Genomic DNA, 23,142 nt, shown 5'->3' with positions numbered 1-23,142 from the left:
AATGATTCTTCTAAACTGTTTAATCTAAACAGTAGTTGTTTCCTGTCTTCACACTACCTGAAAACAAGATAAATATTCTACAAAAACTGGCAGCACTCTCAAATGATTAATGTAAGAAATTCTAATGCCTCTTTCTTATGCCGACCAGTGACAAAGAAAAACCATCAGGAGTATTTCCTTTTTATTAAACTATACTAATTAATTCTCAACAACCTTCAGGATCAAAAGAGAGCTTAAATTAAGTAGCTTCATAAGCCATAAATCCTTGCCCTTTTTGCACAGCCCTTGACGCCCTGAGCGCACACAGCAGGTTGTATTCACTGTCTGCCTGCAGCCTTGACTATACACCTCGAAGAGACGAGGGAGCAGAGGCAGTGAGCAAAGCAGGAATGGTCGAGGGAGAAGGCCAGATGCGTGCCATATAGTTTGTACAAATGTTGAGGAATGTTGTTCACACTTCTAGTTACACAGGTCAGGCAATTCTGAATTACAGGAGCTTTTTTCATAAACTCTTATTTTTTACTTTTCAAAAAGAACCTTTAGCAGTTCTACTTTTAGTTAACTACTGTTTGTTTCACTAGCAGCGTATAATTAGAAATAAAACAAACATCAAGCTCAGTTCTTGACTTTACCGTCAGTTTGGGAACAGTGTGGCCACATACAGCTTGTCCACGCCTATACACACACATATATATGTATATAAAATGGACAGTGCCAACCTGCCTGGGATGTGCGTGATGATCCCCACAGGCCGAAAGTCCCTCGGCCTCCTTACAGAACTCCTCAGGCAGCCCGAGCTTTGGGAACGGGAATAACCCGGTCCGGCCAGAGGGAAGGGTGGGCACGTTGGGAAGTGCTGCTAGGGATCGATTCTGGGGAGAGGTGCCATTTTCCTAATTTAACTCCAGGGGAAATCAAGCGGTGGCAGGCGGCGAGCTGGTGCGACAGCGCGGCTGTGGCCGTGCACAGCGCAGCGACGGCAGCTCTGCGGCGAGGGGGAAGACGCCGGGATGAGCGCGGCGCGGCCGCACCCGCTGTGGGCAGCCCGGGGCCGGGCCGTGCTGCCTCGGTGCCGGGCCGTGCTGCCTCGGGGCCGGCGGCAGCGGCCCGGCCCCCCAGTGCGGGGCGGAGACCGCGGGGTGAAGCGGCAGCCGCCCCACGTTCGGAGCGGACACGCCTCGGCGCAGCCGGCGGCGCCATGTTTGCTAAGGGCGGCTGCCGGCCTAAGGTCCCTGGGCCTGCGCGGGCACCCGCGCGGGAGCGCGCCCAGGGCGGCCGCGGCAAGGACGCGGCTCTCGAGGGGCGGGCGGGCCCGGTCTCCGCGGGCGCCGGGGGCGGGCGGGAGCGCGGCGCAGCCGCCGTGAGCGGAGCTGCCGCCTCGGAGCGCGGCAGGGCTGTGTCTACGGTCGAGGGTAGCCTGTGCTGAGTAAGGGGAGAGCGTAGCTGCTGGACGAAATAAAGCCTAAACCGCCTCGTTTACGGATTATATGCCCCACAGCGGCCCCGGCTGGGATCTCCTCCGCTCCCCGCCTGCTGCCTGCCCGGCTGGCCTCCCTTGGGACAGCTGGAGTGCGAGGGACAGGAGGAATGCGGGACGCTCTGTCGGAAGGGTTTGCTTGTATTGTGGGAGAGAAGGCTGTTGGATTATATTCTTCACAGCCTCCAAAAATAGCTGTCCCCGAAAAACTTGTCACGGGGGGAGTTTTCTCTGGGAGGTGCCCCAGTTTTCATTGGACGTGAGTTAGCTGCTGCTTCTTTGCCTTTTTCTGGAAGCAAACCCCACGATTTGCATCTCTGAATATGTGTAGCAACTAGCAACCATGTCTTTTGCTTGCAGGAGGCCATGAGCAGTAACAGCACGGTGTTGGCTGCCAGGTGTGAATGAACCTTGTTTTCCTGCTAGAAGCTCAAAGCATTGCAAGAGGTCAGAGGTCTGGGATCCGGGTGGTTGAGTTGGGTAAGCCTTTAACTCGGGTCGGGTCAGTTGCCTTTCTTTATTGCTGGTGATATTACTGGGCTCTGAAAACAGGCTGCCCATCTAAAACAAAGAGCAGTTAGCAGGTTCAAGGGTTACTTATATGCTTATTCCCATGTAATTTATTATTACCAGACAAGGTTCATACTAAACAACCAGATTGTAGAGTAACTTAGCCTGAAAAGGGCCCTTCTCATGTCACTTGACCCAGACCCTTCCTCAAAGCAGGGCTGGCCTCAGAGTTTCACCAAGTTGCATGGGGCCTCATACAGGCTGAATTAGGAGCTCCTCCGTGTGAGAACTTGGCTTCCCGGAAGGTAAACTTGTAGCAAACTACCCATATGCGTTACCTAACCTGCAGCCACTCTCCTTGCAGAAAGAAGCACATACAAAAGACTACTCCTTCCCACCTACTGACCTGTGTGCACAGCTGAAAGCCTGGGGAGGCACTTGGCAGGATGAAGCCTGTCATCGTGGTGCATGGTGGGGCTGGCCGGATCTTCAAAGAACGAGAAGAGGGATGTCGTGCTGGTGTTGCCAGAGCTGCACTGCGAGGTTACGCTGTCCTGAAGCAGGGAGGTAGTGCTGTAGATGCAGTTGAGGAGGCAGTAAGGTCAATGGAAGATGATCCTCATTTTAATGCAGGTAATTTTTCTAAGAATTAAGTGGACTTAGAATTATATCATATGTCAAGTGTTTTGCCCTGATGCTTCTGAAAATCCTAGCTTGTATTATTATTGCATTAATATTGATTTATGTACATTGCAGTGTAGTAATTCTAGTGTCACAAAATAGGTGATTTCTCAGTATGGTGTGCGTACTGTAGTTTCTCATAGTACACTTAGGAAGATGAGTTATGCTTTTTCCATTCTTCAGTATCTGCCATTTAATTTGTGTAATGCTGCTTCACTTTTCTGTAAATCTTCTGTCACTGTGCTATGTATATCAGTTTTAAGACACAAACTCTTAAAGAAATGTGTTAATGTGTCTCTTTAAGGCTCTTGGATATACCTTGCAACATAGTTTAATCCTGAGTGCTTGACCTTTACCTACTGCCACAGAAATACTGGTGTTGGGGATTTTAGGTGGTTTTCTCTTCATTAATGCTTGCAATTAGTTATTTTGTAAATAACACTAGAGAAGCAATGCAATAGCGGTATATGAGTCATAAATCTATACCTTCCTATAGTAAGGGCTCGTAACTGGATTTCCTAATCAGTAATGTGAATTAATGTTAGTGGTAGTAATCAAATACTTTCTCATCTTCTTAGGACCTCAAGTTTATTATTTTGGTGAATTTCAGCAAAAGTATTTCCCCACTCCCACCATGGTATGTCAGAAAAGAACATGGAATGAAATGTAGGTGCTCAGTATTTTAGGTAAGATAGCTATTAGTTGTGTGCTCAGTTAGGTTGCTGAGGTTCATTTGTTCTGCCTCACCTTGCAGTGAAGAGCAGCTTTTATTTAATAAGAAACTTCAATTGTTTTGTTATTGACTTGGGTTGAACATTTTGATTTTTAGAGCATTCAAGCTGAAATCATGAAGTGGACTTGAAGGTGTAGTGTGTACTTTTATGTAGTTAGCATCAGGATGGCATTCTCTCATTTAGCTTTTGCCTAACTGGACTTGAGCTTTCACCCATTGTTCAGGTTTGACTATGATGATCTAAGTGGCAAGTAGTCTGTTACTTACAGATACACTTAATTGTTTTAATGCTCATTAGGTACAGCTGCTCTCAGAATCTGGCAAAAATGAGCTGAACACTATGTGAAAAGGACCCTGATTGGAGTGGCTGTTTATAACACATTATGTAGTATTTATCTTCATAAAAGGATAAAATCAGTTTTGCTGTAATATTTTCTAGGTAAACAGACATTGCTAACAACAATAAAGCTAGGAAAGAATGGGCAGAATAATCAAGTTGTGTCCTTTTTTGCATGATAGGGTGTGAAGGGTCATCTTGATGTTGGCTTGGTGCAAGGGCTCAGAAGCTATACTGGTGTATAAAATTACTGTTTTAGTGACCTGTGCAGCTTAATAAAGTCATCAAGTTCTACCTGTGGCGTGGTTATATTTCTGTGTCATCTTTTTGGCTAGCAGTATGAACCAGCTTGGCATGAGTACTCCAGGTGTAAGAACTGACACTATTGATCCTTGCACACTCTTTCCTATACGGCCTTTGCAGGACAGAGGACAGATCTATACAGATAGAGGGAGTTGGAGTACTCCTCTCAGTATCCCAGCTGTGATTAGGCTGATGTCAGATATGTTGATTATTTGTTTCCTCCTAGATTTTGTGTCTTTCTATCTTTCTCATTTTCCCAGCCCTTTGCTTAATAAGAAGCCAAAAACGTTATTTTTTCAGCACTACTGCCAATGGATGCCATGGCCTCAGAGGCTGGTTTCCCTACCCATTGCTTTGGAAGGCAGGTGAAAAGGCAGCCTGTAACCACCGAAGGAAGGTTTCATCCTACCTGAGATCACTTGAAGTTCAGTAACTAGCTTTGCTGTGGTGTACAGACTTTTGTGGTGACTAGTGGAATGAGAAAAGTTGGCTGTATCTTGTGAGATGTGCCCGGTAGACATGGGATACTCTTAATGCATTGATGAAGGGGCCTTGTTGCGTTTCCCCTGGAAATGGTTCTGGTCACTGATACTTGAGAAAGGGGTACCCTTGTTCTAGTGGGAATTTTGTGATCATGAATTAGAAAGCCTACCCTGTGAAAGGAAGTTAAAAGAGCACGGCAGTTTAGCTAAGAAAACAATTCCTTACCAGCATAAGAAAAAGCTGGAAGAATGATGTTCATATAGGTGGCACAAGGCAATTTAACCTGTAAGCTCTTTACAGACCAGTCTAGAAGTTAACGTATTGTGAATGATGCAGGACTTAATTGTGAAATAATATCTGCAGTTGGAGATAGGTAAAAAATAACTTTTGGGGGGGTGTGTCTGCATGTGGCAAGGGCAGTTTTTGAGATTACAAGAGGAGGATTACAGGATTTAGCTGCCTTTTGTCACAGGGGATTTAATTTCATATATTCAGGTCTGAAGTACATTGGTATAAAAGTTTTATGTCAGTTATTAACAGTGTTTTCTGGACTGCTTTAATGTTGGTTTAACAGAAAGGAGAAAAGCCCTACTGGATTAGTTATATACAATGCTCAGGCTTTTTACCTGAGGTACTGTGCAAATCTGCCATGTTTTGGTTTGGTTTTTTACTTCTTTTCAGGTTTAGTCTTCACCATCTCTATTAGCAAGGCTTGAGCACTTGATGACTTAGAACCTATTATTCCTCATTATTTAAAAAACTACCCTATTTGCATTGTCTCATTTTCCATGTCATTAGTTTTCAATTAGGTTAGTGATAGCACTGAAAATTATAGAAGATAACTACCTGATGTTTTATTACTTAACTTTTATTTTTTAAAATTAATTTATATAGTGTTTTTGTTTATTAATGGAAGAGCTTGTTATTTCAAGCTTTTGGTACAGTAGTGAGGGGGCACTTACTCTGCTCCAATAATTTTGGCAGTTTCTTGGAGTGCTGTGTCATGTTAATCTGTTGATAGGATCAAACACTATACTATTTCTTTGGGTAGTGTATCCTCCTTTGGAAGAATTTCAAAGGCAAAATAGGTTTGTACACTTAAAAGTTATCTGGGGAATAAAGAATTCTGTTCATGATGGTTTGTTGATTTAACTTTAATACCAAGTATAAAATTTGGATGGGATTGGAAGTGTGTTTTTCATCATATTAAAAAATAAAACTCAGTTTTAAAATAGATGTTGTACTCTGTGAGATGTTGTACTCTGTTAATGGCTGTATTTTGTGGTTATACTCAACAGTTTTGTTTGTATTTGGGATATACTTTTGGTAAGTCAGCAAAGTGGGAAGGGGAAAAGTTACTTGATGAGAGTTTATAACTGAATCACCTGGGTGGTTAGCTCTTAATGACTTTCTTCTTTTACTCTTGCCGCCTATTTTTTTTTTGTCTTTAGGTTGTGGATCTGTTCTAAATGAAAAAGGTGAAGTAGAAATGGATGCCATTATCATGGATGGAAAAAATTTAGACTCTGGAGCAGTATCTGCAGTTAAATGCATAGCAAACCCTATAAAACTTGCTCGACTTGTTATGGAAAAGGTATGCTGATTATCTACTTGAGTATGAAACTTTTTTTTTCCTTTGAACTTGATCCAGTATATTGATACACCTCAGTGATGGTGTTTGTGTAGTGCTTTAAAGCAACAAAGAAGGGAGAAATGGATTAAAGTGTTTGGAAACTATGGTCATGACCATGAAGCACTTACTTTAAGGGTTTTTGAGAAATATTTATAAACAATAGCATTCTAAGGAAACATAACTTGACCTATACATGTTTGTCTCCTGTAGTTCTGCTGCTGGTATTCAAGGGAGTTTTTTTTGGGGTTTGTTTTTGTTTTTGTTTTGTTGGGTTTTTTTTGTTGTTGTTGGTTTTCACTTGTTTTTGAGGATTTTTTATGTTGTCACTGAGCATTGTGCTTGATCTTGCAAGATTAAAGTTGGGTAGTACACTGTTCATTTTGCAGTGATACGGAACTGAACTAAATGGCCCAGTTACGTATTTGGCTGTGTAATGCACTCCTGTGTTTTTCTGGCTAGCCTTCTCCACTGTGACCTGACCAGGTGGTAGCACCATGACACTTGTAGTCTTCCACCAGTGGAAGATAACATTTGCTCTATGTGGTGCTGACAACTTGATTCCAAGATAATCAGATTTATCAGGGCAGTAAAATATTACTTGACCTTCTATATAAGATCAATCCCACCTCACTCCACTAAGAAGTCCATCTACTATTTGCCATAGCAGACTTCTCTTATTTTTCAGAAATGGTGCAACTGATCTATGTAAGGATGAGAGTGAGTGATCTGTGTGGTATCTTGTCTGTTTTACTATTACAAGGCTGTGACAGTGATCAAAAAGTTTGTCCTGTCTTTGGAGTTTAGATTTGCATCCTGCTAGTATAGCTGCCCCATTGTTGAAAATGTTCATATTTATAAAAACACTTATTAATAAAGAAGACTTATATTTCTTTAACCTTTCAAAATCGCTTTTGAGGGAACAAAACCTGTTTTTGTGATCTATAAAGATGATTGACATTTGTCTTGTCCTCAGTGGCCTCCAAAGCAGATAGAATTTTTCGTGTCCTTAATTGAAAGATAGTTCTGCTATTAAGATCAGAACATTTCACTAAAATGTTGAATATAAATACTTCAGTGAAATGTATGTTTGCTAGAAAGCAATGTTAAAATGTGTTACGAATAAGGTTTTTCCCTTTATGCAGTTTACTTATTTACTGATCTAGTTATTAACAAAAAAAAGGTGGTAGACAGCTTCACAAGACAAAATTTGAGAATATAGATGAAGGGTTGGGGGAGAGATGTCTCTAGCATACTAAAGTGAATGTTGTATTTAATTTTATTTTTTTCTGTAGAGAACTTATTTTAATGCCTATTGTTTTCTTCATATTCCAGAATCACTGCTTTATTTTCTTTATTAATTTATTTATTTTCTTTATTTAATCGCTTTTTATTTTCTTATCTTGTCCATGAAAAAAATCCTATTTGAAGTCAACAAGAATAAGGTCAAAATGACACTGCTGGATTTTGATAATATAACTTTGCAAAGTGTGTTTTAAAAATTAAACAGAAACCTCCAAACCAACAAATAGAAATCCCTCTCCTCTGTCTTGTCTATTACAACGCCTTTCTTGTCATTGCATGATGCTTCTGGTGTTCAAAAGTGTTGAGGCTAAATTCAAAATGAAATCCTAAAATTCCACTGTACGGGACCACGTATAATGGTGTAGCCTTAACACCATGACATTTTGTGGTACAGGCATTACTCTTTGCCAAGATGCAAAAAATTTATTTGCATGATGATAAATTCAAATGTAAATGTTGGCCTAAATTGCTTGATGTGTCTTAAGATGAGTTTCTGTGCTTCTCCATCTCCCATAAATGGGAATACCAACTGATGTTTCTCTTCTGCTCATTGTTGCCCCTCTGTTCATCTTGGACAGGAATTTTGGGACATCAACCCAGGGTATTTCACAGTACATGTCATAGTGTGTTTTATTGTACTATGCTTGATTTAAAAGCATTTTTAACAGTGAGATTTGGGGGTAATAAGGGTAGTTCTTCTGGGGTCTTAAGTCTGTATGCATAATTCCCAGTGGTTTTTAGATGCCTTAATGCCATAAAGAATTTTGAAACATGCAGCTTCCAAAAACAAACAAATCAACGAAAACCACCCTGTACATCTGCTTGTAATTGTATTTCCATCCTATTATGGAACAGTGTGGGCTCCATCTGGTGGCCAGAGTAGCCCCTCTAGGTTGTTGCAACACATTTGTCCTTTTGGCTGTTACTTTCCCAATGGATTCAAACTTGGCCAAATTTATGAAGTAGAAAATAGGAGGGCAGCAGAATAATTTCCAATCATGATTTACTGTACTGTTGTTCACAGGAGCTTCTACAGGTGGAAGACTTTTAGTACACTTACTAATTTATTCTTGAAGAAGCACTTAGATATCTGTTGAATTCTTCCTGTTTGTATTGAACATAAAAAGAATGATGATTTAATTTTTTTTCTTTAATTTGGGGCATGTAATCCTTCTCAGCTCTAAAACTTCATTAGATGGGCTTCCCATTAACATTAGAGCACTAATTCATTGGTATATGTAAGCTGTGTATATTTTTCCCTATTCTTATTGTGTAGGACTTTACATTAGGCAAAAGAGAATTTAGCTTAAAACACTCAACACTTCTTGAGGCAAAGGACCAAGTTTTTTTCCTATGCTCTGTGCTGCCAGAATTTTTAAATAAAGAGCTGTGATGGTGTGAACTTTAGGCCAGGCAAAAATTCAGGGTATTTTCCCTATTTCCAGTGAAATTAACTAAAAGTGCCAGCATTTGTTGCTTCTTTGTAAGATCTTGAACCCTTTTCTTGTCCTTTTGGATTACTTGATGTAAATTACTTCCAGAAAAAGTAGGAACTTTGCATTAGCAAACATATTAATGAAACTAGAAGAATGAGACAGAAAAATGTGCTTTTGCATTGTTTGGCAGTGTTCTACTGGTTCTTTTGATTGACAACATCTGCTGAAGAGAATGATAAAAATCATCTTGAGACATCTTCTTTTCAGTGAGGACTGAAAAAGAAGAAAAAATGAAAACCTAAACACAAAGTCTTATGGTAGAAGTTTATCAATACGCAAGTATTTATCAATATGCCGGTATTTCTTGTGTAGCCTAGGAAGGTGGATGTTATGCAAATTTGTGTATGGGATGGAATACTATGAAAATGTTTTTAGAATAATTTCTATTTTTTATAATAAAACTTTTGATTTTTAAAACTTATTTAAAGGATACTGTAGTCTTAGTTGCTAAAGGAAGCAAGGGATGGAGGACACAGCCTTCTGGTACAGATCAACACTAAAGCAAATTTCCTACAAAAACCCACAAAACAACAAAAAAACCCCAACCCATACCCACAGATAAAAACCAAATATTTTGAATATTGTATTGTGTGCTTCTCATGGGTTACTGGTAGTGGCAGAGGGGGGCAGTATTGCACAAAGAAGTTGTCTTTCAAGTCGAAAAACACTACTTGTTAGTTTTGTTAGAAATAGGTTGGTCTTACATCGTCTCGTAATATGGTAACAGCACTCAGCACGAAAGCTCGATGTCAGCTTGCAAATATACAGGGGACTTCTTTTTGTCACCCTTAGTATTCCCTGAAGCAATACTCTCATGAATTAAAGAATAATTTAAAAGGCATTTAAATTTTCAGAAAGGTTGTATGTCAGGGCTGCAACATCACAAATGTTTCTAAAGTGTAGTCCTCTGTCCCTGTCCAAAGGGCTGAATGCAGAGGCTGTAATAGTTTTAAGCAGGGATCGGTGTCTCTGACTTGGGAAGAGGTTTGTCTGGAATCCTTTAAAACAATGCAGTGCTATGCACTGGTCATGGTTGTGATTATTTGTCATTGCTTTAGAAGTCAACAGCAGTTGATGGTCTGCAACATCTTAACCTGAAGCTTTGAGACTATAAATGTCCTCCAGAAAGTAGCATGGTACAGAAATACCCAACCTCTGCTGTCCTTGTTTCTGGCTGAGAGCTGGCACTGTGCCGTGTGGGTGCTTAGCAAGGCTCTGCAGGCCTGCTGCCTCCAGCATCATGGTTCTCTATGGACCTCAGCTGGTCTGGTGGCTGTGCTTCTGCATGGACAGAAAGGCTGGCTGTAAGTTAGGTGCTCTGCTCTGAAATTGTTCTGTGCTGTATAGTCAGACTACCACTAAAACCTTCCCAGGCTCTGATGAGCAATTGACAGCTGTGTAATTGTCCAAGAAGCTGCTGCTTACTTTTTGAGACATTAAAATCAGATTTCAGAGCTACTACTAAAGTAGAAGGATTAATTAAACAAATTTATCTGGCAAGTTTCTCTAAAATATGAATTAACCAAGCTCTACAGACTCTGAAGCATGGAATTAACTAAGGTTGTTGAATTAAAATCTGGTTTGAAGTGCTTTGTAAGTAAAGGAATTAAAGTAGAACTTCCAAGGATTGTTAGAAGAGAGTAAACATTTTTTGGTCAAACCCATTATAAAGTATTCTGTTTTTAAATTTGATCCTCTGAGTTAATAAGAATAGCAGGTTGTTGAAGGAAATACTGAAAATGAAATTGTTTAGCTGATCATAAGGAACATTTTAGCTGTATGCTATTTACATTTGTTGGCTATTTTACTAGGTGCAATGCCTTTAAACAGGAATTTATTTAGCATTCTTTTGAATAAAAGCTTTCTAAATCTCTTAGTTAAATGGACAAAACAGTTAGTTATTAAGTAATTTGGTGATTCATTTGAAACAGTACAAAACAGTTGCATACAAATGAGCTAAAGAACAAATTTACCAATTTTTCCTCTCCCATTATAGTAAGTGTTAAATAGATTAGTACAATTCTTTTCTATTGATGGCTAAACTTTGTGGTTTGGAGATCTGAAAGCTTCTTCATCTATAGTGGAAGTGGATATGGGCAGAAGTTTAGAAATTTTTAAAATAAAATTTGTGTTTTTCTTTTTGTGGATACTTCTAAGAATAGCAGTTATATAAAACTTCTCAGTACAAGACTAAATAAGAATTGTCAATGAATCTCTTGTCTTTCTGCAGACAAAGCACATGCTGCTGACTGACCATGGTGCACACCTGTTTGCTCAGGCCATGGGTATTCCTGAAATTCCAGGGGAAAAACTCATAACTGAGAGATCCCGGGAGAGATGGAAGAAGAACCTTGAGCCAGATTCCAATCCTGAAGAGTTTCAGAAGTAGGTAAAATATATTTTATTTTCAAATTTGGATAATTTACTTTGGGCTATCTGGTTACAAGAAAACTCAAAAGAAACCGAAAACCCCATAACAAACAAAGTGACCAAGAAAAACAAAATCCAAACAAATAAACATAAACCTTAAAGGCCTGTATTCCAAATGTTATGTAGTTTGATACAGTCTTTACAGTATGTCTTTCTTGAAAGCAGTAGAAAATTCAAGCTTTCAATGAATTTGCTTAAACTTAAATGACTGGAACAAACTTGATGAAACTTGTTGCTGCTTAAGAAGATTATTGGTCACTTTGACAATAGTACAAGTTTTGTGGCTTTATTGGAGAACAAATTTAGAACTTGCTACTGCTCTTAAAATCATCAGTTACAGAAGTGCACAGAGTATCTTCAACAAACAGCAGGTATTATTTTGTATAGCTTTTTCTGTGGAGGAAGTGATTTTAAAAAATCCCCAGTGCACATACGAAAATAAGTTAATGAAAAAAAACCCAAAAATCTAAGAAAGCTGATCTTTGTTAAGTATTAAGCAGATGATCAGATATGTCTTTAAATTAGATGAGATAGTTAAACAACATCAGAGTTTGACCAGTAATTCCTTCTGAGTGATGATTGTTGCTGTGGGTTATAAAAAGGAATGAAAAAAAAATGACCAGTTTAGTGGTGGGTGGGAAGAGAGATCCTGCTGGGTGGTATTGCCCAAAAACAAAATTAATATCACTTGGAAAATAAGTAGTCTCATATAAAGTAGAGGAGAAGGTAAGGGAGGCAGTAAAGGAATGAAAAAACATCAGGTGTCAAGAATGTTTTTGGTGCCTGTGAGGGAGGCATAAACACTAAATTGTTTTGAGCTTCCATTTGTACATCCATGGTTGTGATGAAGGAAAACACTGTATTACATTACATAAATGCTGTATTATGTGCTGTTCATCTGTTTTGTGAAACAGGAGTAATGGCAGGAGCAGAGCAGAATTTGTAGATCAGAAGGAGGAAATTTCTTGTGTGAGCATATTAATTAAAGTCCATGAAGTGAGGCTATAATTTACAACTTATACATTGCTTTCAGTAAATTGCTGGAAGGAAAAACAAAGTAATAAGACAAGTAAATATGGTCTTGTAAACAAAGTGATATTGTTCCTTGACCATAGTTTGGTCTTTGTCATAGTTTATTTTGTATCCAGGAGAAATTGTCTTTTGATTCGTGGTCTGTCCAAGGACTGTGTGGTATTATCATTGATTGTGAAGAATTTTGAGGATGATGTAGCCACCACTGCCTCTCATTCTCTTGAACATACCAGTTGGAATAGCATGGCATTTAAGTCTTCATTCATTCCTCATAACTGCTCCATTTTTACTTTTTTCTTTTTTTTTCCCCTGAAAACAGTGTTAGACATCTTCAGTTTCAGCATGGACTACTTCTGCAATATTTGATAATAAAAAGCTTGTGTGTTTCTGAAAGGCTGAAAACTTTTTTCTTGTCTTGACTATGCTGTTCTTTTTCTGAAAACCAAAACATCAGCAGAAATTCACAAAGTTGAAAACAGGTCTTTTTTAATGCAAACCCATTTCATTCTGTATTACACATTATGTCCACAGTGATTATGCAGAAACTTGCCTGAGGTGAACAGACTGAAGGTGAAGTAGTATTAGTCAGAGGCAGCATAATACCAGATCATACTGGGAATTTGAAGGTTGGTGTACATTTTACTTCCAGTCCCCTGATCCTCACAGTGTTGGAAACCCTGGGGTTTCATAGGCTTTGCAGGTAAAGTCTGGCGTCTCCATAAGAGATACCTTACTCCTCTGCTGGTTAGAAGCTTGCATTAATTTACACTGAAAGCTTAGGATTCCATTGCGTGTACAGTGTTCCATCTTGCACACCTTTTATCAATAGCAAGGTGGGATTTGATTTATCTGCAGTCTCCCACTGCAGACTCTGGCAATACCCTTGTTAATAATTACTTAAGTTTGCCTGAGAATCCCACAGAAAGGGTGTTGAGTCTGGCTGTAAGGTAGTAAATGGACTCCTAGCCCCACTGTGAATCACACTGCTAGGGTAACTCGAGGTATTAACTAACAAGGACCCTAAGAACAATAAACAAAAAACCCCACTGCTGGTGCAGGGCTGAAAGACAAAATGAGGCTAACTAACCCATTAGTTAAACAGAGACAGTATAAATACATGTGACTTCATGGGTATTAGATAATGAAAGATTTAGACAAAAGGAAATTAAATCCAGATTATACATTCTGTATCACAGTATATGCAGCATATAGGAATAATTCTTGATTGAAAAAAGCCCTAATAGGATCCTCTGGTACACCACAGGTACTTGTTGAGGTTCTTGCTACTGTCAATAACTAAAAATAGAAGAGATGGTTATAATTTGATAGAAGTTTTGTCTTCTTTGTTAATGTTTTGGAGTCAACTAGCCATGCAAAAAAAATTATTTGTATCTTCTTTGTTCTAAAGATCATCAAAGGAAAGGTTAAAATGAAGCAGTAAAAAAGGGAGTGTAAGAAATCAAGTGTAGTTGTCTATTTGTTCCACTGCAGATGAGGTGTGTTGGCACAATGACTTTGTTATTTATTGCCAGTTGTGCTCTCACACCAAAACAGGTAATTATTGCCTGTGTCATCTGTGTGCTTTTATTTTCACAGGTGCTTAAGGTAAATACTTATCTAAGAAAATGTAAATCTGGATACATCTTTCTTAGTTTCTCAGGAGGATCTAACTTTAGTTGGTTGAAGGGTGCTACATGAATGTGCAAGGGAGTACTGAATTTACTAATGTTCTTTTCAGCAAATCACTTGTAACAGATGGGTGGGTGGGAAGCCCATCTGCACCATCATACCGGTTTGAGATGAGGTCCGTCTCTACATAAATGTCAGAGCAGCCTATAAGGCCTATGATTCATCAGTCAACTTTCAATTGCTGTGAATGAAGTGTAGGGACTGACAGTATGATATTTTACATAAGAAGGAGCGAACAGGAAGTTGGGTCTCTGAGAAACTGACTGTGGGTTTCAAGATACGCAAAGACTTTGACTTAATTAGCTTAGATTTTGCACAGCTATAGAGAAACCCTCACCAGTACCCAGGCAAATTCGAAAGGTGTTCCTTTTCCAGTTGTCAGTTGGGTAGTTCCTTGAAGGATTGTTACATATTATTTTTCTGTGTGGAGGGATTTAGATTATTTTTGGGGTTTGGTGTACTTCTCCTAGTCACATACTGGTTTATGTTCCCACATGAATTGCTAAGACTGGAATATATGGATATTTAAACTGTTGCTTCTCAGTAATGCCTCACTTGTCAGTGCAGCAACTGTGACAGTAAGTCACGAAGTCACGACAGGCTTTTTTTTTTTTTTTCCATGAACAGCTACATGTCTGTTTTGAGCAGGCTATTGTTTGTGCCTTTTCTATGTTGAAGTAATAAGGATATAGTTGAGACTTCTGTTTTCTTCAGCACCTGAAGGTTTTTAAACCATTTTGCAGTTTCAGCAGAGTCTACTGGCCAAGTGATTTAAACCTCAAGATTACGTAGCTACAGATTACAAAGACTAAAGTATGTCTTAATGATGCATTGTAAGCCATACTAGTTGAAAGGAAAATAAATAAGCTTTTTATATATATTTATATATATATATATATATAGCATTCAAACATTAAGGGGAGTAAGGAAAAGGAAAGAGGAGGGAGGAACAGGAAGGAAATGATTCAGTGCACGCATAGCATTACTGTCCTTTTCTGTATTCACTCATTTATGTGCACTGTCATTAATAATTCCAGTTAAACTCCTGTTGAAACAGTGGAGCCAATTGTTGCATCTTTGAGTTGCCATTTAGGGGAAAGTTGTGTGTCAGTTTCTGTGTCAGCCAAAAAACTACTCCAGAATATAATGACTAAAAGTATTTCTGCCCTGTGTGCTTTTGTTTTGTGGGTTTTTTTCCTCCCCAAGTTTCCATGCTATGAAAGTAAACAAGTCATGGGAGAAAGACCAAAAAAAAAAAAGTGTTTTCTACTCTATTAAATACAAAGCTTGTGAGAATTATTGCATGTTTCTTGTTATTTTTATAATGAGAAGCATGGCAAAAATAGCTTTATGATGAGTCTAAGTCTTTTATAGAAATCTTCTTTAAAGCTACCTGGGAAATAAAGGCAACGTGCTTTGGCAGGTATACTTTAATTCTGTCTAATTTTATGAACTGTTTTTCTTGGCAGAGACCTTGGAACAGTCGGTGCTGTTGCTATAGACAGTGAAGGCAATGTAGCTTGTGCAACATCCACAGGAGGACTCTCTAATAAAATGATTGGCCGTGTTGGTGACACAGCATGCATAGGTATGGGGTGTGGGATCTTGCCTTTCACTTTTTGGGGGCATCTCATTTAGAGAAAGAAAAAAAAAAAGTATTACAATTCTCCTTTTCATTAGTGAAACAAAACATAAGTACTAGTCCATCTGAAATGGAGGTCTGACATTTAAATATATCAAAGCTAAAGCTCCTTACAGCATGGAGATTTGCAAGAAAGAATTGGGAATTCTGTGTGTAAAATGGGGATGAGAGTTTGTTATTTCTTTGTTTCTTCAATGCTAACAACTGTGTTTCCTTTCTGTTGATTCTGATAAAGCTCTCTTTTCTTATGGCTCTGCTTTCCACTAAGTCAAAAACTGTAGCCTGCTCCATATTATGATGCTGTTTCCTCAATCCTTAAGGAGTAGGTGTAATTGCAATTACTACTTGTTGTATCAGTGAGCAAGAATTATAAAGTGCCTTGCAACTCTGAGTAAATTCCTGTTTTTAAGAGAGCCCCGATAAGACTGTCTCAGACCCTAATAGATGTGGTGTGGAATAAAGGAAATATTTTAAGAGCTTTCTTATCCAAGTATAAAGAGACACTTGAAATCCTTTCCACAGACTTCTTCCTCTCATGAAGCAGACTTGCCAATTGATTGCTTCAGGGTTCCATCATACCGCTCGGATTTGGAAAATAATTATTTTTAGTAAATAGCAAAACTCAAATAGCATTGCTGTTGGCAGTATATGATTATTATAAAACTGTCTTTCTCTGCATACAAAGTTGACATTTTGGTATCCTCTGGATTTTGACTATGGTTTTTAGTTTTGTGTCTGGCTACAGCCTTCTGAATGCTGCAGAAGTGAAAGGAAAATAAATCTACACTCCTCCTGTGTAGATTATGTTCAGCATTGTTATAGCTTGGGACATGGGTTTGTGAAGAAGTGAAACTGAGCACTTTTGAGCATATTGCTTGCAACTTTTGATCTTGTTAGGTGTCTTCAGAATTTGATACAGAAATGTCAGCTGTGCTTTTAAACATTAGAAGCTTTGGTAAGGGGGCATTGACTTACCATTGCAGTGTTTTTCTACATGTTACTCAGAGTCCATTCAAGGGGTCTGATCAAGAAAGTACAGAAGGGAAAAAACTTTCATAGCTCTTCTAAGGCCTCTTACCCCTCCCCCAGTACCTTGTTTATAATGCTGTGGTATGTTTCTTCCTAGATCCTGGGAAATACTTTTCTTAGGAGATGTGCTAGAAATATGGGTATTGAGCAAACAGAAGCTTGGTGGAGAACAGGGTGTGGAATGTGCCAGCAAAACAAGGATGGGAGAAAAAAACGAGGGGGGAGGGGGAAAGGGGAGTTCAACAGAAGAAATACTCTGCTTATGGTGAGGACTCTGAAGATGCTTCAGGGGTACTTTGTGAAGTTTCACTAGAGCCCATGCTCTTTGAATATCTTATGTGCTGTGGAGGGTAAGTTCCCCTCATACTGGTCAGCTTACCAATGGCTTCACTATCTTCCTTCATATCTTCTCAATTTGATATGACCTGGCATTCTGCATCCCGACCCTGTCTTGCTGATCTTCAATATACCCTCCATTCCTGTTCTGGAAAATATTTTTGCCCATTCCTGTGGAGTGTTGGCCTCCTTCTGTACACAAACAGATCACTAGTCTTCTCTCTAAACTTTGAAACTGACCTGCTCCAATGGTTCTTCATCTCTTTCATATATTTTACATTTCATATTATGGCAGAAATGAGAATGAAGCTTTTCTGACACTTTGCTCTCAGAAATGCACGTAGCTAATGGACCTAAAGGAATAAATGTTCGGTACCTATTTTAAACAATGCAGGGCTTTTAAATTGTATTACAGAATATTGCCTTCTTTTTTTTTTTTCCCTTTGAAAAGGAAGTGGAGGTTATGCTGACAACCATTCTGGTGCCACTTCAACCACAGGACATGGGGAGAGCATTATGAAAGTGGTCTTAGCCCGATTGATTCTCTATCACATGGAGCAAGGTATATTCCAAACTTGCTGTAATTGGAAGTAATGAGGATAGGAAACATTGCCCAATTACAAGTTTCAGTGTAGATACTGTCATCTCAGAACAGCTGTCAGAAGAGCTGTCAGGTCTCAGGGGTACATGGATGGGTTAAAACAAAAACTTTAGAAACAAGGTATTAAATTATTAATAAAGCTAAAATAGCTGAAGTAGACAGAATTATCTCTGCTGTCTGATACTGAATCATGCTTTAGATCAGTGTACATTGAAAGATACTACTCTATACTTTGTTTAACAGACGTTCTCTTTAATATTTCTTCTCAAATATAAAATAAAATTCTGTAAACAAGAAAGAAAACAAGTAAAAATAAGACATACTTAAGGGAGCAGTAAGGGAGAGCTAGAAACAGATAACTAGAGCTGAAGGAGAAAGTATGGTATATTTCCTTTCTCATGAATTGTAAAGGTCTTTATTGTAACAACTCTGATTACAGCAACAGAAATTATTTTCAGACTTTTTAATCATGATTTCAATTTCCATTTTGTTTTGGAAAATGTACTAAACTGACTGGGTGGGTATGTGGTAAACAGCTGACACAGTATGTCTTATGTGACTGTAATACAATCTGACTTTGGGATGACCCTTTGTAGCTTTACCTTCATGACTTAGTCTATCATCTAAACCCTTGATTATGTTACAGCCCATAAACATAGACAGACAACATACTTGTGTTGCATGCAGTTCAAGAATCATTAATATAGGTATCAGATATTAATCTGATATTAATATCAGATATTAATATTTTTAGAAAGCTGTAGCTTTGGGGCAGAACAGTGTAACTTACTTTGAGATCAACCAAAGTGGAAATAGTTGGAAAACATTCAATTTACATTTTCATTGGAGAAGCAGTAAGTAGAGAGACAAGAACAGCTGTGAATATTTTTGTTGTGCTTTATAGGGCTGTTTGCATATAATGGGTGCATTTCTCTAAATCTCAGAGCTGACGAGACAGTTTCAGCATAAAATACAACCTACAGATTATTTTCCAAAGCTCTTAACACGTTATGCTCTCCCTTTACTCTCTAAATTACATCTTTGAGTATTCCATTTGTAAACAGTTTTCTAAGCTCTTGTCTAAACTGTATAAGCCAGTTTCTTCTCTGGCTTGAAGTTAACTGTATTGCAAGACTTATGCACTGATAGCAGTTATCTGCCTAGTGATTAATCAATTTGAAAGGCAAATGAGTCTCAAATTAAAAAGTTTATTGGAAAAAAAGAAAAAGAAAATTAACCCACATGTATTCATGTATAGTTTGTTTGCACTTGTTCACCCTGTCCATGCTTGCTTTACCTTCATTCATCCTGCTTAGAAATATAACTCAGCTGCCAGGCAAACACGTCAGCAATTAGATCCCCCCCAGCCCCTCCTCCCAGCATGTTTCCATGAAGGCACTGGAAACAAACCCTTAAGTTGTTACAGCTTTTTGAGTCAGTGAGCTGAAGTTGCGTGTCTAAGAACAACTGTAGAGCCCTCGTAATTCTGTTCAGCTATTTAGTAATTCGCATACTAAATATCCTCTTTTGGACAAATGCTGCAAAATTTACTTCTGTATTTCAGGAGCAAATTGCTTTGCCAGTCTTAACAGCTGTCGGAATTTCAATCTTATGGTGGCAGCTGTTGTCTTGGTGAAAAATCAAACAGTGAAATACTGACCCTTTGAAGACAGTGCCACTGACTTGAATAGTCACAGTGTCACCCATGCATCAGAGTAAGGAGCTTTATCCTGTCAGTCACCAGTGTTATGAATAATTCTGACTCTGCTGATTTTATTTGGTTTTTACTCAAAATTTGCAGGGAAAGCATGAAGGTCAGGTTTTTTCTATACCCTAAGCTGCATAACATTACTGAGGGTCTATATCTTAGGGTAATTAGGCCAAGCCAACTGCATTCCTGAATGTATATTTAAACTTGTAGTGAAAAAATATTTTGCATCTATTACAGGCCTGTGTGTATGATGTACCTATTAAATTTGATTTATTTAGAAAATACTCCTGTTAATACAAATCAAGTAGAGAAAGCTACAGTTGCATTGCTGGTCATTTGTCTGATGTCTGGTACATTGAGACCATTGCCTGATGGTTTCAGAACTTTCAGGAAAAGTCATGCTGATGTCTGCTTTTGATAAATTATGACGATGTGTAGTACGTGCTTTGAGCTCTGTTGCAGTCAGTGGAGCTAGAACAGAGATGATGACTGAAATTTTTGATTGTTTTGATATGTGTTTTTTCAAACTGCAAATGCTTTAGATCTAGCTTGTCACAAACCTTTGATGAAAACCTTGCAGATTAATGTTTTTTTCCAGTCAGATGATGGCATAAGAAATGGTGTATCTTGAACATAAAGTTTGCGAGTTAGTTTGTATTAAACACTGAGACTGAATCAAAATCAGAAGTTATGTAAATAAATACTTGGAGCAGTATCACACCATAGCAGCTCTTTGCAACTGTCCAGAGCCTTTCCAAAAACGCGTAATTTCTTAGACTGGAAGTTTCTTGCCAATTTACTTGAAAGAGAAATTAGAGTTGACTGGTTCCATGGGGAGGGGTGAAATTTAAAGAGAATTTTAAAACTGCCAGGACAGGTACTGTGAAATTATTTTGTTTTTCTTTTCAGGAATGTCACCGGAGGTAGCAGCAGACACTGCATTAGACTACATGAAGACACGAGTTGGGGGTTTGGGGGGTGTCATTGTTGTCAACAAGGCAGGAGAATGGGCAGCAAGGTTCTCCACCAAGCAAATGTCCTGGGCTACTGTAAAGGATGACAACCTGCATTATGGCATTTATGCTGGAGAGAAGCATATAAAGTCTGTTGATGAAGCTCTTGCATCTGAAAGGGAGGGATTCTAACAATGAAGAAAGTAGACTGACAGAGAAGAATGAAGATCTCCAGTTTCTGCTGGAGGACAATGACAGTTGATTTTTGTCTTTCTGAAAGATCTTTTGGTTCACAGGCATTACCGCATTTACAGTCAAAACAAAATCTGGGCATAGTTTTTTAGTGGACACGTATATATGTGTAGTCTTTTAATACCTTTGTGAAGTCAGATCCTCTTTTTTAGATAAGAAAGAGAATGGTCTGTAGGTTCCTTTGTTAGCATGCCTTAATCTTATATTAAATGGAGCCTGAGTTTCAGTATTAGAGGAACTCCTTTCTACATCCATTCTCAGAGACTGCTGCCAGGATGATTTGAGAGAAAAATACCTATTAATTAAAAGCTGAATTATGAAAATCCAGAGTATTTTGAGCAGCCATCTCATGGTACCAACTTGCTAATGGTCAAATGAAATACCACCAAAGAGCAGAGAAGATTTGAGACTATAATTGTTCTCACAGGCTTGAGATAACTTGTCACAGGATATAATGAAGCGAAAAAAGTAACTTTCTCCAGGGAAGGGAAAGGTGATGCTAAGGAGCTCTAATTCCATTAATTGACATCACAACTAAGTAGGCTACAATGATTCAAACTGTATGTGGATAGTTAAAAGGAAAGATGCTATGGACTTCGTATCTGGTGTAGTAATAGAGAAAATCACGCTTTTAATAAAAATACAGCAATCTTTTCTACTCTAATGCAAAGGTGATAGGCACCTTTTAAGTCAAAACATGAGACAGAGATGACAATTAACTGGAAAAGTAATTATCTGAAAGTAAGTGATGAAAGCAAATTGTACTAAAATAAATAAAACTACCTGTTAACAATCTTCTTGTGTGAAGTCTGAAACATTGTCTGCAGAGATTTTCTGTTTTAAAAAACTATATATTCTGTTACTTCTAATACATTTTCTTCATTAGGATTTTGTATTTTTGAAAGAGAAAGATTTTTATTTTGTGACTCTCAACTGTATAATTTTTTTGTTAAGAACTGTAATAATTTTATGTATTTCAGCTGGTGACTAGATTTTCTCTTACATGCCATCGTTCTTTGGAATGATCCTTCCAGATAGCCCAAATAAACATAACAAAAATCTTAAATCATGGTTTGAAACTACTCATACTGTGTCCCAACTACAATAAGCTGTATTACTGAGTTGGCACATACAGAATAGTAGGGTTGCCAAGACTGTCTTAACTTTCTCTATGCTTTGATCAATGGTTTCTTGGACATATCAGGTGATTGGATGTGGACAGTGATGGTTCAAGAGAAGATGGTGGATACAAAACATGACCATGGAGTACTTATGCACTTTTTTCAACAGAAGATCGTGTTGAAAAATGGCTGATAACTGATCATTAGAAGTTCATAACACAGTAACAGTAATACTGATGTGCTCATTGGTAGAAAATAGTAGCCTTCTATTGAGTAAAAATTAATTTGCTTCCCCTTCTATGCCTGAGATACAAATCATACAGGGCCAGGCTGTCTTCAAAAAAAAAAATTATTTCCAAAATACCTTCAAAGTATTTGTCATCAGTAATCTGCTTTGCTTATCTCACCTGTCCCTAGTGTAAGATAAACCTGAGAACAGGCAATGGAAGAATAAGCTCCATGATTCAGCCAAAATTCACTTTGCAGCAGCATTTTCATGAAATTGCTCAATGGTTTTTTTTTTTAATGATAAATAATCCAACTTGAAGTCTGTTTTGTAGTGCTAAATGGTGATGTAGGCTGTACACAAGAATACAAATATCTTGACATATATACTGGCTTTGTCAGATGAAAGAGTTCATGGAAGGCACGCTCATTACAACCTTTGCTTGAAGTAGCTGGAGGGAGGTGTGCTTACCCAGTACAGCCATAACATCTGGTGTACCTTCTTTGTAAACCTGTTTGTGTGTTAACATTTTTGGTTCTGGTCACGCTCCAAGCTGACCAAAACCCAAGTGCTGGTTAGTGTAGCAGCAAGCATAAGCTGATACACCTGCTGGGTGGTTGATTGGCAAGGACTTGGTGCTATGCTAACCCTGCCAGTGCTTTGGGTTAGCTTTGAACAAGTTCACATCAACCCAAAAGGCACCAGCAACCTCAGCAGCACTACACACAGGATCTCATGGATGTCAGAAGAAATACTAAATGGCTACTAATTCATCTCCGCTGTTCTCAGGAATACTATGTAATAAATTGCTGGCACTTGACAAAGTCATTATCTTCTATAGGTTCTTCTGTCACTCATAACTAGAGTTGCTGGGCACCTTCCAACAGTTCATTAAGCACTGTGGCTACCATCTGCTCTGTATTTCTTCTGCCTAACCTACCCCTTGATGCCATGCTCTATATTCCTTTCCTATAAAAACTCTGATTTTCAAAAATGTGTATGGACTGTTATGTTGCCTAAAATCAAAAGACAAAAACTTGCAACTTATGAAAAGCATATTTTTAATGAAAGCTTTCAGGTGCACAGAAATGGCTACCTGCACATGTGAAAAAGGATTGCTAAAATTTTTATAAGGTTAATTAATTCATATGTCTAGCAGTAGGAG

At 38.5% G+C, this 23,142-nt stretch overlaps 1 protein-coding gene across 18 annotated transcripts; it reads left to right on the top strand.

Annotated features, from left to right (window-relative positions):
• The first annotated feature begins 1,092 nt into the window (after positions 1-1,092).
• Positions 1,093-21,425, top strand: ASRGL1 (asparaginase and isoaspartyl peptidase 1). 18 transcript variants are annotated; one of them, XM_085574754.1, is made up of 9 exons: positions 1,093-1,228; positions 1,838-1,924; positions 2,204-2,292; positions 2,352-2,620; positions 5,976-6,118; positions 11,186-11,340; positions 15,576-15,694; positions 17,565-17,675; positions 20,335-21,425. In XM_085574754.1, the coding sequence occupies exons 4-9, from the start codon at positions 2,434-2,436 to the stop codon at positions 20,568-20,570; spliced, it is 951 nt and encodes a 316-aa protein (XP_085430880.1). In that variant the 5' UTR covers positions 1,093-1,228; positions 1,838-1,924; positions 2,204-2,292; positions 2,352-2,433; the 3' UTR covers positions 20,571-21,425. The 18 variants fall into 18 exon arrangements, with proteins under 18 accessions (XP_085430880.1, XP_085430885.1, XP_021409843.1 ...); XM_085574751.1 differs by lacking the exon at positions 1,093-1,228 and adding an exon at positions 1,283-1,426; XM_085574748.1 differs by lacking the exon at positions 1,093-1,228 and adding an exon at positions 1,283-1,426 and having other exon boundaries at positions 1,838-1,957.
• The last annotated feature ends 1,717 nt before the right edge of the window (positions 21,426-23,142 follow it).

The sequence above is a fragment of the Lonchura striata genome, chromosome 3, assembly GCF_050655825.1.
Source record: "Lonchura striata isolate lonStrDom1 chromosome 3, ASM5065582v1, whole genome shotgun sequence".
NCBI lineage: Eukaryota > Metazoa > Chordata > Aves > Passeriformes > Estrildidae > Lonchura > Lonchura striata.
Note: the sequence above shows the minus strand (reverse complement) of the source record. Positions and strands in the feature narration are given on the sequence as shown.